At 50.3% G+C, this 16,703-nt stretch overlaps 2 protein-coding genes across 6 annotated transcripts in view; one reads left to right on the top strand and one right to left on the bottom strand.

Moving 5' to 3' along the window:
• The window catches only part of syt14b (synaptotagmin XIVb), a 13,764-nt gene extending 3,048 nt beyond the window's left edge, over positions 1-10,716 (top strand). Inside the window, exons 1-8 of one of the 4 annotated variants that reach the window (XM_060041958.1) lie at positions 1,900-2,040; positions 2,311-3,333; positions 4,013-4,150; positions 4,716-4,978; positions 5,547-5,984; positions 6,328-6,508; positions 7,227-7,283; positions 7,749-10,716. In XM_060041958.1, the coding sequence (XP_059897941.1) occupies positions 2,460-3,333; positions 4,013-4,150; positions 4,716-4,978; positions 5,547-5,984; positions 6,328-6,508; positions 7,227-7,283; positions 7,749-8,065 (2,268 nt within the window). In that variant the 5' untranslated portion in view covers positions 1,900-2,040; positions 2,311-2,459 and the 3' untranslated portion in view covers positions 8,066-10,716. Of the gene's footprint in view, positions 1-1,893; positions 2,041-2,310; positions 3,334-4,012; positions 4,151-4,715; positions 4,979-5,546; positions 5,985-6,327; positions 6,509-7,226; positions 7,284-7,748 lie in introns of those variants that run through there. The other 3 variants (XM_060041962.1, XM_060041961.1, XM_060041960.1) reach the window with 3 other exon arrangements.
• The window catches only part of extl3 (exostosin-like glycosyltransferase 3), a 22,187-nt gene continuing 15,319 nt past the window's right edge, over positions 9,836-16,703 (bottom strand). For both annotated transcript variants that reach the window (XM_060041956.1, XM_060041955.1), the window contains 4 exons: positions 15,623-15,750; positions 13,346-13,490; positions 12,716-12,844; positions 9,836-12,371 (listed from right to left, as the gene is read on the bottom strand). In XM_060041956.1, coding sequence (XP_059897939.1) covers positions 12,162-12,371; positions 12,716-12,844; positions 13,346-13,490; positions 15,623-15,750 — 612 coding nt within the window. In that variant the 3' untranslated portion in view covers positions 9,836-12,161. The remainder of the gene's footprint in view (positions 12,372-12,715; positions 12,845-13,345; positions 13,491-15,622; positions 15,751-16,703) is intronic.

The following is a 16,703-nucleotide window of genomic DNA, read 5'->3' as shown; positions in this document are numbered from 1 at the left end:
ACACACACACACACACACACACACACACACACACACACACACACACACACACACACACACACACACACACACACACAAATAAGCACAAACTCAGAAAAACATATACTCGCTTTAACTCATGTGGGTGCTTCCTGTCCACTGTTCACGTACAAAAAAGGACCAGCAAGCGGGATAGAAAGGAGAAGAGTGCAGAGTGAGACGGGAGTCTCGAAATAACCACCAACATGACATGCTTTGCTTTAGTTTGTGACAAGATTTATACAAGGCTTGTATGTCCTTTAATATGCATAGTGCATAGCCCTTCATCACAATTACAGTGTGATGTGGATGATGATGATGATGATGATGATGATGATGATGATGATGATGATGATGATGATGATGATGCTGTTGATGCTGAAGAGGTGGATGATGATAATGATTACAGAGCTTAATCATAGACGATTCCCCCCCTCCCCTCCTACACGGAGTGGTGCCGGCTGCGTCAGTAGCTCTGGGAGCTGTCTGTACCTGCCCCCACCTGCTGCTGGTTGACAGGCACGGGAGAGAGATCACCTTACCTCTGACGCCTGAATTATTCAGCCGTGTTGACATGCCCAGAGCGAGGCCCTGTATGAACCGTCATTCACAGTGATCTGATGGGAGGTGGGTGGATATGGTGTGGGCGGTGATGGGGGTTGTGTTGGTGTGTGTGTGTGTGTGTGTAGTTGGAGGCAGGTGAGAGGGGGAGTGACAAAGCCGTCCGTTATCAGTTTGGACAGAAGTCTGTGACTGCACTGTTACAAGAGCTACGGGGAATAGTTTCGGATCACTCCGGTCGTCTATTCTGTTCACCGGAGATGGTGGGGTGTCCTGTGCCAATATGTGATGGCTTCGGTTCATGTGGATCGACTACCTAGGAACTTGTCCAGCTTTCTGATTCGTTGACCAATAACCGAGCAGGGGAGAAAGGTAGGTTTTAAATGGGGCACACTGTCCCCTTGCCTCCCTCCGTTGTTCCCTTTGGTCCTGCACTGCTGGTGCTCCGAAAGCTTCAGCTTGGCACCAGACGCTGCCTGCTGCCAAGCCCAGAGCGTCTCCGCGGGATGTCGCGCCAAAATATGTGTTTGGTTTACCGCCTCGACCCGTGTGGCTGTTCGAGAGAGACAATCAGTTTGATGTCGGATAATATCTGACATAGGTTGGCAGGTTGCCTGAGCTGCCCTTTGTGATGCACAAAGTGTAGAACCAATGCGTGCGTGAGTGTGTTTACTTTCTTTATTCTGTCTTAACATTTCAGCATTGATAGCAGCCTCGGTTGAGCTCCAGTTAAAATAGCACACAAGCTACTCTGGGGCCACACAGTCACATGAAGTTTGGCCTACATAGACTTCAGGAGATTGTTCCCATTTCCTCTTTGAAGTGGAAAAAACCCACTGGATTGTCTCATGATTGCAAAAGGAGCCAACTTTGCTCCCGCAAGTCTAATTTGTGAGACGTTCTTTATACGAATGGGATTACCGCTAGTCAAATAAAGTGCACAGGCCATGCATTATGTAGAATTATGAATGGTATGCAAGTAGGTCAAAGTGTAGAGGAGAGCAAACTTGAGCGCTGCATTTGGACCCCTTGATAGTGGTTTTAATATCGTGCTTGGAAATGAGGAGTGTAGCGGGCCTAATGTTTCAGGACTGAATCCAGTTTATTAGTTTTGTAGTGTAATAACGGAGCTCCTATTTCCGAGAGATCGCTTTGGGTTGTCAAAGAAATTAGCAGCACTATCAATTGTATAATATTCCCTCTTCTCTTCTAATTTTATTCTGTGCTGACGTGTGTCCGTCCACATTATCTCGAACCTATCTCTCTCCCCCTCTCCCTCTCTCTCTCTCTCTTTCTTTCTCTGCTCCTCCTCAGTTTCTCCCGAGGTGCTTGGCGCGTTGTCCTCCCTCGTGGCCTTTGCGGTGCTGATGCTGATCTTTTTCGTCTACCTCAGCAACAAGCTGTCAGCGCAGAGTGCCTCCAGCCTCCCTGTTCTGGACAGCCCCACAGGGGACCAACAAGGTGCCCGCACACACTCCACTGGTGGTGGCACTGATGGCCACGCCCACTCAGAAACAGGGAGGGGCCTACGCTCGACTAAGTGGGACCTTATGATTTCAGGATGACTATTGTTTCCTTTTTATTTGATTTGTGCGTGCAATTGAAATACACTCTAAAGCAATCGCATTATTTACGGTAAATCACTAAAATGTTTCAAATGTGTTTTTAATAAGTTTACGTTTTGCATGAACCTATAAGCTTTTTATGTTTTAATTTCAAACATGCACACAGCGACGTAAGGCATGGCGATGCCACGCGGTGACGCCGACCTGCCCGTCGGGCCCCTGTGATGCGCGACTAGCGTGTGCTATAGCCCGTTGTCGGGCGACAACCACGACGACCACAAAGGCAAGGCCGGGGGGCGGGCGGGGGTCTTCACCATGGCCTTCTTCAAGAGCTTCCAGCAGAACCTGCCCACCGTCAACATCACCTCCCTGCTGGACTCGGTGAGCAGCCGCGTGGACGACCTGGCCACCGCCGTCAGCGACGCCACCTACAACGTCAGCGACCAGCTGACGGAGCAGGTCAGCACCATCATCGGCAAGGTGCAGGACGAGGAGGAGGACGGCGAGGACGGGGGCGGAGGCGAGGCGGGGACCCGCAAGGCGCGGGCCAACGCCGACCGCGGGAGCTCCTGGGGCGCCCAGCAGGCGGACGCCGGCGCCTCCTCTTCCGCCGGCGGCGGAGGGGACGAGAACGTCGGGAGCAACAGCCAGCTGGAGTGGGAGTGGCGCGACGGGTGCTGGCGGGTGAAGCGCACGGAGGAGGAGATAGCGGAGGAGGAGAAGAAGAAGGCGGAGCAGCAGGCGTTGCAGGAGGAGAAGGAGAAGAGGCGGAAGGAACGGAGGGCGAAGCAGCAGGAGAAGGAGGCGGAGTCCCAGTCCCTGCAGGGCGCGGTCCAGGGGGAGAAGGTGGACGGAGAGTCCCTGGAAGAACCCCACAGGTCCCCCCGCAAGGCCGGGGAGGATGGACACAAAACAGACAAGTCTAGCCAGGAGACCCCTGAGACGGCCGGCCAGGCAAGGGAGGGAGAGGAGGAGGGAGAGGAGGAGGAACCAGACAAGACTAATCAAGGACAGGTCGGAGAGGAGGGGGAGGATGAGGGGGAGGAGGAGGAGCAGCCAACGAAGAAGAAAAAGTCCCTGAGGAAGAAGGCCAAGGAGAGCTCGGAGAAGCCCAAGAAGAAAGAGAAAGAGGAGAAAGAGAAGAAAAAAGAGAAGAAAATCAAGAAGAAGAAGAAGAAGGCGGGGAAAGGTTAGGCCGTGTGCTACCTGCCTACCTCCGACCGGTTTCTCCGGGCCGCTCTTTCCTCTTTTTCCCTTCTTTCAGTCCTCCTTATACCGCATTCATGACAGTTCCTGACAGCTTGTCATATATATGACCTCAGCGTTAATAATGTATCTCACATGGAATTCATCGGGTATCATTTCATGGCTCGGTTTTCTTTAGGGCTGACGTCATTGCAACGTGAACACGGTGGGGAGGGGAACTTTGGAAGATGCATACGTTATCGGAAGGAGTTCGTTCTTTGTTTAGTTTCAAACACCTCATGGAATCTGTAACGCTATCTTTGTTTTGTGTTGCTTGTAACGCATTATTTATGCACAGCAGTAATGAATGCAAAGCTAACTTTCTCGTTGGCATCAAGGTTTTGGTGTCGAGTGAACAGCTTGAAACCAATCTCCTTTCAAATGTAGCTCAGTCGCAGATGTTTCAAAAGTAGCTCGGATTTCTGCATACTTTTGCCTTCCGAGCCCTGACCTTCACACCACTTGACTGAAAACTGTCCCTTTGACCGAGCTGTTCAAACAGCAACAAGTGTTGTTGTACCTTTTCCCTTCACCTGCCTCTTCCCTTTCTGCTCACCTCTCTGGATATGCTAACGGGCGTATCGGATCTGAAACACACAATGCTCACCTCCATGTCTGACCAGCAGGGGGCGTGTCAGACAGCGAGGAGGACCGGGATCCCGAGGCCCAGATCCCACAGAAGCCGGTGTCCGCCTGGGACAACAAACACAAACAGTCGGCCGACCAGGAGGGTTACAGCAGCGAGGCCTCGAGTGGTCACGGTGAGAGCAACACCCTCCGTCACTAGTGGACCGTCGTATCACGGGGTATCAAGGGGGCAGTTGGCGAGGCTGTGCATGGAAATAGAAATAAAAGAAACAATTAAAAAAGTAATTGATTCAGTATTCTAGGGAATGGCGCATTTTGAAAGAAGCCAGTGTGCCTAATCGGTCTTTCGATTTATAATAGAAAGACTGATGGCAGGCGAGCTCAATTCATCGTGGACGGGGCATTTGAGTCTCTTTGGCTTCATATTCGGTTGGATCAATGATGTTGCTGGAGGCGGGTAATTGGCATCGTCTTTTTCCAATGGTTCTTGGAAAAGGTGTTTGGTGGATTGTTAATTCAACGTTGTGCAGACAAGACACCATAGAAACACAGAATGTACAATCCCATTGTGAAATCAGACTTTCAGTTCGTCTGGTTTCCTCCTAGGCTCTGCTACCGCCTAGTAGGACCCCTCGATCCGAGACTACAGTGAAGCTCATGGTAGCCTATATCCTGTGACCTCATATCACCATCATCCCCTCCACTGTCTCTGTGCTCCCATACCCAACCGCAACGCAGCCAACCGCATCCAGAGGATCAAGCGCGAGTCTCCGCTCAACGAGCTCCAGCCGCCGCCGTACCAGAACACGCCGGAACGCCTCTCCCACTCGGGCTCACGCACACGCTCGGGGCGTGGCGGACGGACGGGTGGCGGACGGACGGGCTCGTCCCCGGAGCGCTGCTCCAGCGAGGCCAGCGTGGACCAGGACACGGAGAGCTACCTCAACAAGGGCTATGACGAGGACGTGCCCAGCGACAGCACCGCCGTGCTGGGCCCCGAGGTGAGGTCAAGACCACTCAGCCCCCACCCCCCCCCCCCCATGTCAAGGCGATGAGCCGTGTTGAGTCGTGGTGAAACGATCCACTGCTGAGGTCACATTTCACCACAGGGCTCAATGTTGTGTAACACAAAGTGGTTGTCCCTCTCCCTCTCTCTCTCTTCATCTTTCTGTCTGCTGCTTTCTCGACCTCTTCCCGTCTCTTTCTCTCTCTCTTTTACTCTACTCCATCGCTTTGAAACCTACCCCCCCCCCCCCCCCCCCCTCCCTCCCTGGGTCTCCATCCATCTATCTCTCCCTCTCCCCCTCTCACTCCCTCCCCACGTCCATCTCTCTCATCCCTTCCCCTCTTCTCTCACTCTCAATCTCTCTCCCTCTTTCCCTTCCTCCCTCTCTCTGCCTCCCTCCCTCCCCCCTCTCCCCACCTCCCCCTCCCTCCCTCCCTCTCCCTCCCTCTCTCTTTCTCCTCCTCCTCCCCCTCCGCCCCCCCTCCCTCTCCCTCCCTCTCTGTCCCACTCTCTCTTTCTCCTCTCCCCCCCTCCCCTCCCCCGTCCCCCACCCCCTCCTCCAGGACGGCTCCGGGCCCCGGCTCCCCGCCCTCTACGAGCCCGAGCCGCTGGCCAAGTACGGCACGCTGGACGTGGCCTTCGAGTACGACGCGGGCCAGCAGTGGCTGGCCGTCACCGTCACGGCCGCCACCGACATCCCGCCGCCGCGTCAGGCGGGCAACGTGGCGTGGCAGGTGCACCTGGTGCTGCTGCCCACCAAGAAGCAGCGGGCCAAGACGGGCGTGCAGCGGGGGCCCTGCCCCGTGTTCACCGAGACCTTCAAGTTCAGCCGGCTGACGGCCGAGGCGCTGGTGGACCACGCCGTGCGCTTCCGCCTCTACAGCGTGCAGCGCATGAAGAAGGAGCGCGTGCTGGGCGAGAAGGTCTTCTACCTGACCAAGCTCAACCTGCAGGGCAAGATGGCGCTGCCCGTCACGCTGGAGCCCGGCTCCGAACTCACGGTACGGAGGAAAAGAGAAATAAACAGAAAAAAGATTCTGTTAAATCGACAGGCGTGGTGAATATCCTAACGATATCTAAAATGGAGTGCAGATAATGTGTCCGATTCTCATATTGAGTCCTATTTTTCCTTAAGGTGTGTATTTTTGCTTTGTATAATATCCCAGGCTTCACACTGCGGTGGTTATTTTGAACCTTGACTCGTTCTTCCCCATCACCCGAGGTGTGATGAACGACTGTGCTAAATCCGTCTCCGTCCTCCTGCGTGGACCCCATGGTAGCGCACTAACCAACACCAGACGCTCGCTCCTTTGGTCTCCTCTCTCTGTTCCTCCGTCACTGCAGGGCTGCGGCTCTCTGGTGAGCGTTTCGCGCTCCGCCGGCGCGCTGTCCTACCGCTCCACGGGGGAGTCCTGCGCCCCCGAGATCCTGCTGGGGCTGATCTACAACGCGTCCACGGGCCGCCTGTCGGCCGAGGTCATCCAGGGCAGCCATTTTAAGACCGCCGTCTCCGACAAGCCCACGGGTGAGTGAGCGCCAGGAAGGTTTACCGGGGTCGTGGAAAAGCTGTTTCTGGTCAATACCCGCCCCCGCCACCCCCGCCACCCCACACCCCCCAGCAGCTTTGACACAGGCAGCCTTCCATGACCTGCCCGTACACTTTGGACACCTTTATACATTCTTTGAAGGAATGCTGCTAGGCCGGTGCTAATGGGACCAAAGTGCAAAGAGATGAAAGTGAAGAAAAGTATTTTTACCGGTCGTACTAACAAGAAAAACTCAGAAGAGGGCAAAAGGCAAAGTCATAAAAAGAACTCTGGAAAAGGCATGTAACAAACATTACTGTGTAGAGGCTGACGGGTAAAAAACTCAAGGAGCCAACAAGAGAGACTCCAAAATCCACTTAAAGAAGCATAACTTAAATGAAGGTATTCAATACAAACGTTAACGTGGAGACAACCAAGACCAACACGCATCAGGACAAGACTGAACAAGACACAGTCGTTATAGATATAGAAATGATGAGGAGAGCGATAACCCTGGTGAAGGCAGCACAAGTGCAACACATTCTTTACATATAGGACTTTGTGTGTTGTGTGTGTGTGGCTGTAGTACCCCTAAATGTCCCCATATTTACGCTCCATGGTGGGTCCCGTTCCCTTCTAACTTTCCACCCCTTCTCTGTGATCCTCCCTGTTCTTTACACTGTGTGTGCTGTGTGCTGTGTGTGCTGTGGGTCCCAGACGGCCTGTTTTGTTGTATAAAGCACGTCGTAGGAGGGCAGCTCTATGTCATGAGAGGTGAGTGTGAACCTGCCTCTTTGTTCTGTTTCTGTTCCCACTGTCTTTGAACAGTTCTATCTATCTCTCACACCCTCTGTCCACTTCTTTCATTCATCAGATTCTGTCCAAATGCGTTTGTCTGTATTTTTAATGAGGCGATACAATCTGATCATGTTTGTATTGGTTTCTACACACGCTGTCAAATGTTAACTCTAGCAGGTAGATATATACCCAGGTCAATTCACAAATGATGCCCCTTTAGGGCCAAGTAAAGAGAACATTTACTGCATAAATGATCATAAATATTCATAGGAACCTGTCCTGATCCGTCTGCACGAGTCCCATCCCCATGTGTACAAGCTCCCACAGTACCTAAACCTCCCCACTAGAGGTCAGCCTCTCATCGTACTCTCTCCCCCTGCTCCTCCCCTCTCCTACCCCACCACCACCACCACCACCACCACCACCACCACCACACCGCAGACACCTACGTCAAGCTGGTCATGCTGGACTCCAAGGGCAAGGAGATGTCCAAGTGCAAGACTGGGGTGTGCCGCGGCCAGCCCAACCCCACCTACAAGGAGAGCTTCGTGTTCCAGGTGGCCCTGTTCCAGCTGTCGGAGGTGTCGCTGGTGGTGTCGGTGTTCTGCCGGCGCAGCAGCCTGCGGCCGCGGGAGCAGCTGGGCTGGGTGTCCCTGGGCCTCAACAGCACCGGGGAGGAGCAGCAGGCCCACTGGAGCCAGATGAAGGAGGCCGAGGGCCAGCAGGTCTGCCACTGGCACGTCCTCACCGACACATAGTGGGGGGGGGGGGGGGGGGGGGACTCATCCCTTTGAGTCCGCAGGGATGGACGTGTGTTGTTGTGAGTGTGAGGGGGGGGGGTTGTGGGTGGTGGTGGTGATGGAGGTTAAGTTAGGTCGGTGGCGGTGCTGGGTTAGGTTTGTGTGCAAGGTCCGGGCATGTCTGTCCGGGTTTCCTGGAGGCTGCTTTAGACGAACTGTCGATGTGGACTCAGCCGGCCGCGCTGGGAGTGACAGGTGGGCTTTCTGGATGGACGTGGTAAAGGCTCAGCCCGGGGGGCTTCTCGCCGACGTGGAATGACATCCACCTGGGCGAACCGACGGGAGGCATAGACCTCGATCCACTCATCGAAAGGACAGAACCAAAATGCAACTGTTTTTGTGCGTGGGTGTGCGTGTGCGTGTGCGTGTGCGTGTGTGTGTGTTTTCCAATGACCTTGAAATTGCATGTACCTGTTTACAGAACCTTTATTAAGCGACTTCCAGCTGAATCACAGTCAAACGTTTTGGATTGTTGGTTTTTTCCGTACGTATCATGGACCAAAGAGCTGGATCTGGGACTCCTCCCCATTTCTACCAGGCTTTTTCGTGGACTCGGGCTGATACCAGCATACCACACATTTCTCTATTAACCACAGCCGCCGACCAGCCGTCAATGCTTTTAAAGACTGTTCTGAAACGTGGCCTGTGATACGCTGCAGCTTCTATTGCTTTACAAGTTGTGCTTTATGATACAATGTGTTTACATGCAGCCTGGAGAGTATCCGATCCAATAGGCTTTTTTGTTTTGTACCACTCTGCTTCTCTTTTTAGATTTTTTACCAGTGAAATGATCAGTCAACAGGTTGGAAATGGTTTCAGGGTTGTGTTTGCAAGATACGTGTGACACTTTTTTTTTTGCCATTCTTTTTGTTTTTAAAACTATGCATCCAACATCACTTTAATCACAAGGGTGCGGTGGTTTTGTCTTCTTCCTGCCAACAAAGGTATAGGAAACTAGTCTGCATGCCACTGTTACAATTTGTGGATTCTGGTGTGTTTTGGCTGTGTCGGTGTGTGGTTACTGCCAGATGGGGAGCTCTGATTGGTCGCCCCCCTGACAGGCCAGACATCCATCCATGCTTAGTCGTGTAGAAACACGGCGCTTCCCCGTTCAGGAGGAAGTAATGCACAGACCTGTACAGCGTCTCTGGCTCTGACAGCAGTGTTCCTCCCAGAGACAGCCCCTGCCGACAGAGGGTTTACACTTTCTACTTCATTTCCAGTGTGAGTGACACGAGGACTTGAGGACATGCCGCCTCCAGATAGACAGTTAAAACAGTCCGTCTGGGAGTTAAAGATAGAACAAAAAGCTTTTTGATTAAATCTTTTTTTGGACTTTTGTTGAAGAAGACCATGCTCTTACATCTGCTGTTTGGGATGAAACAGATGCATGGGGAGTGGCCAAATTGCCACACACACACACACACACAAACTAACAATGTCGTTGGAGTGTGTTGCAGCACAGCCATCTTCTCAGTCAGAGCTAAACCCCCCCCACCCTCCCCATTACAGTGGTGTCAGAGCTAACCCACCTCCGCTGGGTTAGGGGTGCTATAACCATCCCATAATGTATCCTCCCCATAGAGGCCTCAAGTTCCTCATGCACCCATCCCCTGAATCCTAGGTCATGAGGAAAATCATTCAATGGACCACTTGGCCTCATCATTGGAACCAGGGGCATAAGTAACCTGATAAGTTTAATCTCTGAATGAGTTCATGGAGTCAAAGAAGGTTCAAGTTCTTTTGTTTAATTTAATTTCATCCGGGCTTTTTTTAGGCGTGTTTGTTACACTTTCCATATCAGGCTGGCATGATGCAGTGGCAGGGCAGTGCCTTTACAGGTGGACCCCTCCCCCCGCCCCCCCCCCCTTCCCTCAGAGCCGTGGATACAGCCTCTGGGCAGCGGTGTCCCAGCTCCACACTCTACAGAATGTCTGTGGTCCTCTAACCCCAAACCCCCCCTCCCTCCAGGGCTCGCAGCCATGGAAGACCAGCTGTGCCACCATTCCTTTTGGAGCAAGAAGCAGGACAGTAAAGAACGAAATGCTTAGGGGAGATAAGATCAATTGCACCTTTTTATGACATCAGCTGACCCTAGACCCAGGCCTGAGGATGGCGGCGTTAACGAGGTCCCCGGAGCAACCCAAGTAATAGATCGTCAACGGGGGGGGGGGGGGGGGAGGGGTCAGGATGTGTCGTCTATAAGCGAAGACCAACTTGTTTTATGGAGTGTGGTCCTGCAGGAAGCCAGCCCTTTTTTGGGAACGTCTGTCGTCTTGCCACATTTCCCAGAGCACAGGGCGAGATCGGTTTTCCATGGCGCTTCAATTAATTGCACAGAGGGGGTGCCGTCAACTCAAGGGATACACACAGGAGAATAGGAACTATTTCTAAGTATTGCAAATTCATTTTGTAGTATTGCATGTGTTTGTTTTATTTAAAGAAAATAATATTTTCTTGCAGAGGGAATCTTCCAAGTTAAGATTCCTTTCCGTTTTTTTTTTAAATAAATTCACGAAATATACAGACACTATGGGCTCTAGGGTTTTTTAAAAAAAAAAACAAGTCTTGTAGTTTAAAAAGTCACATGATCCATAGGGCCTCTTGAAGATGGGACTACAACCGATTAGGGTGGAGTGGGCGGGGCCTCGTTCTGCTACGGTGAAGGAGCCAGCGGGCCCCTGGGGGGGGGGGGGGGGGGGGCACCTCTGTACCAGGAGCTGTACCGGACTTCTGCTTACAGACATAGAAAAAACGTTCACATCGAGTACCCAGATCAAAATCCATTGTGTACCAACAAATGGCGTACCTATTTGGCAAAGAAAACATTCATTGAGCAATGGCGTATAAAAACAATTACAAAAAGGAATCCCGACCATGTAAAGTGACGATTCTGCTTCTGAGTGTCTCATATCTAACCGCTAATTGTTTGAATATATATCTTTTAGTGTTTTAGTGTTAGACTGCTTTCATCTTGCCAGGCGTGCGACTTAAGGGCTGTAGTCCAGAGAGAAACTGTCCTATTATATATACGTATATTAACTTAGGAATCAAAATGGTAATATTGATTGACAGAGACCTAGTGTCTCGTCCTAGGATGCTAACATGATTTAAAATAAAGTTAGCTTTTTAGGCTGGGCAAGAAGGTGAAATTAATTTTATTTCTTTCCTAATACTAGTTTAGCATATGTTCTCAGGACCATGTAGGAAAACAAATAAGACTATTGGGCGTTCATGTCTGTTCGTCCCCCTTTGTCATTTTTACATTACACATATATTCCATCGGTGTAATGTAGAACGCACAGCTCTGGGTGGTCGTGGTGGGGAAAATGTCATTCTTCCACATAAAGATTCAGATAATTATACATAAACACCATACAAAAAAAATTATTCAATTCAATGTTCAATAAAATACCTCTGACCATCAGTGCTTCTCTCGTTTCCTATACAACATTTAAGTTCAGTATGTAGATCTAAGATGGGGTGGGGGGTGAATTAAGTGCAATAGCAACCGACTGCCTATCACACCGTTTCCTTCTCCCAAATGGAAATGTTTCCAGCGGGGGGCCGACACAACGTATTGCTGCCATCAGTCAGTCCGTTCCGTCAGCGATTAACGCTGGTGTTTGGTGGTTTGTCTGGTGGGGCCCTCGCAGGTCCCATGTGGCAGCGGGCCACCGGACATCAACAGAGTGTTCGCTGCCCATCGGTGCGTCTTAAGTGGTGCGGATGAGATCTGTAGTGGTTGATAGTAGGGTGGGGGGACAAATCACAACAGACAGACGTGCTTTCCTTTGCTCCTCCCCCAGCGTTGGCTTCCTATGTAGCAGTTTTGACTTTAGGTAGTTTCGCCCGTTGTCTTTTCAGTTGGCCTTTTTTCAGAGCACAGTTCAAGCAACGGCTTCGTGAAATAAAAAGGAACCCTTGTCTATGCCTTCAGGTCAAGGCCTTGAACACACGTGTACTTCTGGTGTGCTTTCGACGGCGGTGGAAACCTCAGGTGCTGAGCCGTGTTTGCCCCGCCCCCCCGGGGTCCAGGGGGGGGCGGGGCCGGCTAGATGAACTTGAAGCACTTGGTCTTGTCGTGGGGCAGGCGCGTCTTGAAGAGCACCGAGTCCACCCGGAACTGGGTGTAGAGCAGCGGCATGTAGCCGTACACCTTGACGAAGAAGTTGATGCACTTGTGGCGCTCGTGGAAGTGCGAGTCGTCGTGCGACAGCGCCTGCGGACAGCCGGGGCAGCGGAAGGTCCAGCGAGACGTCACCTGAGCCGGGGGGATGGTACAGTACGCTCAGATGATGATGCATGGAGGGTTATTGGCTATGAACTTGGATTACAAATAAAGCTAGGCTATGCTAGGCTAGTCATGTTTTTTTTTTTCTTTCTGTGCATCTATCCTTTCAAATCTATTTTATTATTAATTATATCTTAATTTTCCTAAAGCTGTTTCAATATTACAGCCGTGAGCTACACCACTACATTACCACCAGAGGAAGTCACTGAGCTAAAATGGCCACTCATCGAATAAATCACAATCAGTCTGTGGCAAGCAGAAACAAAACACATGCATGCGGCCTTGCAGTGACAGCAGACCGAGGACCAGCTGACCTTGATGGGTGGTTTGCGGGTAATGTGGGACACCAAGAAGTTCATGGCGATGTCCTCACAGTTGATGTACTCGTCCACCATGTCCCTGATGGCCATGGGCATCACGTAGGAGTACAGGTAGGCGTAGTACTGCAGGCGGCGAGGGGACAGAGCGAGACACACAAATACACACAATTCAGCTTCCCAGACAAAAAGAATAGATCTAACCCACTGGTACAATGGCCTCTGGAATGGCATCCCTTGACACATTAGAGCCTTACAATCCATCACACAATGCAAAAAGTACATACAAACTGTTATTCCAAAGCTGTTATTCCTCAACACACTTGCAAACACTGACTGTTTATAGACCACTGTGTGTGTTCAGTCTGTCGTCTATGTGATTGTCCTGCTGATGTCTGACGTGCTATGTTCCTGTTATGTGCTTTGTGTAAATGTGTCGTGTGATGTGCCTTGTTCCTGTTACACGTTATACGTGCTGCAGAACAGGAACCTTCTGGACATCAGCTTTATACTGAGTCAGGCCTGTTTTAAATTGGAACTTTGTTACCTTTAATGCTTTCCTGGATAATAAAATCAAATCAAGAAATCAATAATACATACAATTCCCGTACGTGCGCGTGGCCTCACCTTGTGGAAGAAGGCAGCGCCCGTCAGCACCATGGAGAGCTCGCAGGAGTAGTTGGAGTTGTACAGCCACGACTGGTGGTTGAGATCCCAGGCGTGGAACCGCCCCGGGAAGCCCACGATGCGGTCCCTGGCCTCGCGCCACACCCTGTTGATGGGGGGGGGGGGGGGGGGGGGGGAGACAACGTTACAACGGATCAAATCATTCCTAGGTTGAAATGATACAACGGAAAAGAAAAGGTAAAAAATAAACAGGGCGGTGTGATTTGAGTGCGTGGTGATTCCGTTGATGGATCGGCTCATCATCACAGTGGGGAGTTACGAGGCCTTAATGTGTCATGAATCTGCGGTGATGAATTGTTATTGTGGCCGACGGTGGTGATTATGGGGCATGTCTAGACACATGGTACCGCTTTTAACCACATCGGGCTGATTTATGTTCCTCCTGTACCGCTCTCTCACGCTGTTATTAACCCCCTTGGGGAAATATCCGCGATTCGAGCCTAACCCAAAAATATCAAAATCCTTCTTTATTTTACGGGGGCAGGTACTGTCATATGCACCGTGAATTAATTTGAAGCACCCCCGCGTGCTGGCGTCAAATCGCTTTTCTCCTGAGGCCCAAAGAAACGAAAAAATAAATATCCGTAATTCATCAAAATGGGACGCTAGGAATTCCTAGTGCCGACGGCTCACACTCGAGACAACGGGAACGCAGCCGCTTGTGTTGTCAAAGCAGGATTACACAGAGCCACTTCAAGGGCCGTGTCGTACAGCTGGGAAGTGAACTAGTTCAAGAGACGACACAGAGACACACTGAGACAGAGAGCGAGAACGGGGCTGGAGTGAGACGACATTCCTGTGTAATTCTGGGGGTAGATAGCGATAATTCAAACACGGGTGACCCCCCCGTCTGCACGCAGACACACAAAACACACACACACAAAAGACACACACACGCGGCCTGTCCAGACATGCTGCATCGCTGGCAGCTCTCCCACAACTCAGAGTGTGAATGCCAGCAAGAGAGAGTGCGGGTTAATGCAAGGGAGAGTGAATACACAAAGAGATAAAAGCAAGGGAGGGATAGAGAGACAGCAGGGGGAGGGGGGGGGGGGGGTAGGGGAGCGGCGCTGTGAGAGAGAAGCATTGTACTGTAACTTGGGTTCAGGTGGTCACAGGCCAGGTGAGTCACAGGGGGATCAGGTCCAGTAAAAGGTGCTGAGAGTTACAGGTACAGAACGTTGGCAGCAGAGACGACCCTGGGGTTCAAGCTGCCCTTGTTGTACCGCGGTGGTGTCACTTCCTGACCATTCAGCGCCTTGAGCCGGCAACATTGGATTTAGTATTCTTTGAATAATATTTTTAAGAATACTTAAGTCAAAACTTAATGCTGCTGTAGGTACTTCTTATACTTTTGAAATTTGTAAAGTGAGCAGAGAAGAGGAGAGCAACGTTGTGGAAATAAACCCCCATAAATGTATTTAAATAAGTACTATATTCATACACCTGTGGTGGAGTTATAGGAACACTGTGTGGATGCATTTGATGACACGCAAGATGGATGCCCAAACCAATCAAGAGAAAGACGCCCTGACTGGTGAAAAAGAGCCAGGGACGGTCTACAACACAAATTATCTTGGTGCAGGTGCAATCCACCAGAACTGATATCCTCACAGAGCATTTCACTGGAAAATAGATAACCGATGGCTACGTCATATCTTGCAATTAAAATTTTAATTAAAGCTCTCAAATTCTTACCTACAGCACCTAAGGGTCTTGGAGTTTAAATATTGACCTAATTAAAATCCAAGTAGGGAGTCGTTCTAGCTAACAGAAAAAATATTCTTTGTGATAAAAATGCTTACAGTAGGGCTCCTAGATTATCCCAAAAATCATAATCACGATATTTTGGTCAATATTGAAATCACGTTAATTCAAATGATTTCCTTTTTGTTTGAAAACATGATGCATTTTTTCTGCATTCATCTCCAAATAAAACGCTTTGTAACAGAACTTTGAAATTCCCCAAAAAATACAAATATTCTGAATATATCCGATCTGAATATAAATATTCAGATCGAAAACAATGTACAAATATGTATCCAGCTGTTCTACATTTAATGAATAAAAAAATCAGGAAAAAAAAATGGTGATAAATATTTGATTAATTGAACAACCCTATTATACAATATTCCGACTGTTGTGCTGCTGAACCGAGAAGCCTCAGGCTATAGTCTGAACGTCGGTCCTCTTCGAGAGCCGCTGCAGTGGACTAACCTGAACCCGAACATGATCTCGTCATGGCGGAGATGGGCGTCGTCGTCGATGGACAAGATGGCCTCCGTCTCCACGGCGTCCCAGGGAAGGAAGCGGTTGTTCAGGCTGTTCTTCTCCGTGTGGACCACCTGCACACAGAGAGGTGATGCTCGTTCAGCTCCAGGCGATATGCAAGCCATACAGAAAAAGGTGGAGGATTGCACTGAAAGCCACTGAAAGGTTCACAATGAAACCATGACGTGCATTGGCTGCTGTGGCTTGTCTTTAACTCATGACTTAGGTCATGAGCTTTTTTTTTTCAAGGGTTATTTTGGTTTTATTATATTACCATTGTGCTGTCTCACAGCTGTAGAAGAGAGTGGTTTAATTCCACATTTGATGACGATGAGGCAGTCATCAAATATTACCGATTTCATGAACTGATCTTTTGATATGGCAGGACGTTATGTACCGTACACGGTAGTTTCGATGTTATTCGCCATAGACTGACAGTATGAGCCATCTGAAAACCCCTTATTGTGGGCTTCAATCCAACGCAGCTCTCCACGCCTCGGTACTGAGGCTGCTGTAATCAGCAGGGCCGCCTGCTGGGCTGGGAGCGAGCTTCAAAGCCTCAGACACACGAGGCTAACGCACTCAGAACACAGACCGCACTCCCTCCGAGACGGCGGCAAATAACAGCGTACGCTATTTGCATTTCAGCGAGGCGCTGATTATGGCTTCCAAATGTATATTTACGAAAAATAAACCTAAAAACATCCCGTTGGTGTCCTTTGTGTCTAAATGGAGTGCTTGGCTTGGGTCTGCCCCGAGCGCAGCGGGCGGTGGCGGCGGTACTACTCACTAGGGCTCAGCGGTTAATCAAATTCAAACCCAAATCTCCATGCCATAGAACGCCATTTGCATTTCGCAACGGCTGCGATATGTTACGGATACTGACTGGAGATCGGTAAGATTCATATTTACTTTAACAGTTAAATAAAGATGTTATAACATCAATTCATGCATCAATTCGACACATAGGTCTGGCCTAATATAAAGGAAAGAGCGTTTTATATGTTGACAGCTTTCAATGTTGTGT

Source organism: Gadus macrocephalus, chromosome 21 (genome assembly GCF_031168955.1).
Source record: "Gadus macrocephalus chromosome 21, ASM3116895v1".
NCBI classification, from domain to species: domain Eukaryota; kingdom Metazoa; phylum Chordata; class Actinopteri; order Gadiformes; family Gadidae; genus Gadus; species Gadus macrocephalus.
Note: the sequence above shows the minus strand (reverse complement) of the source record. Positions and strands in the feature narration are given on the sequence as shown.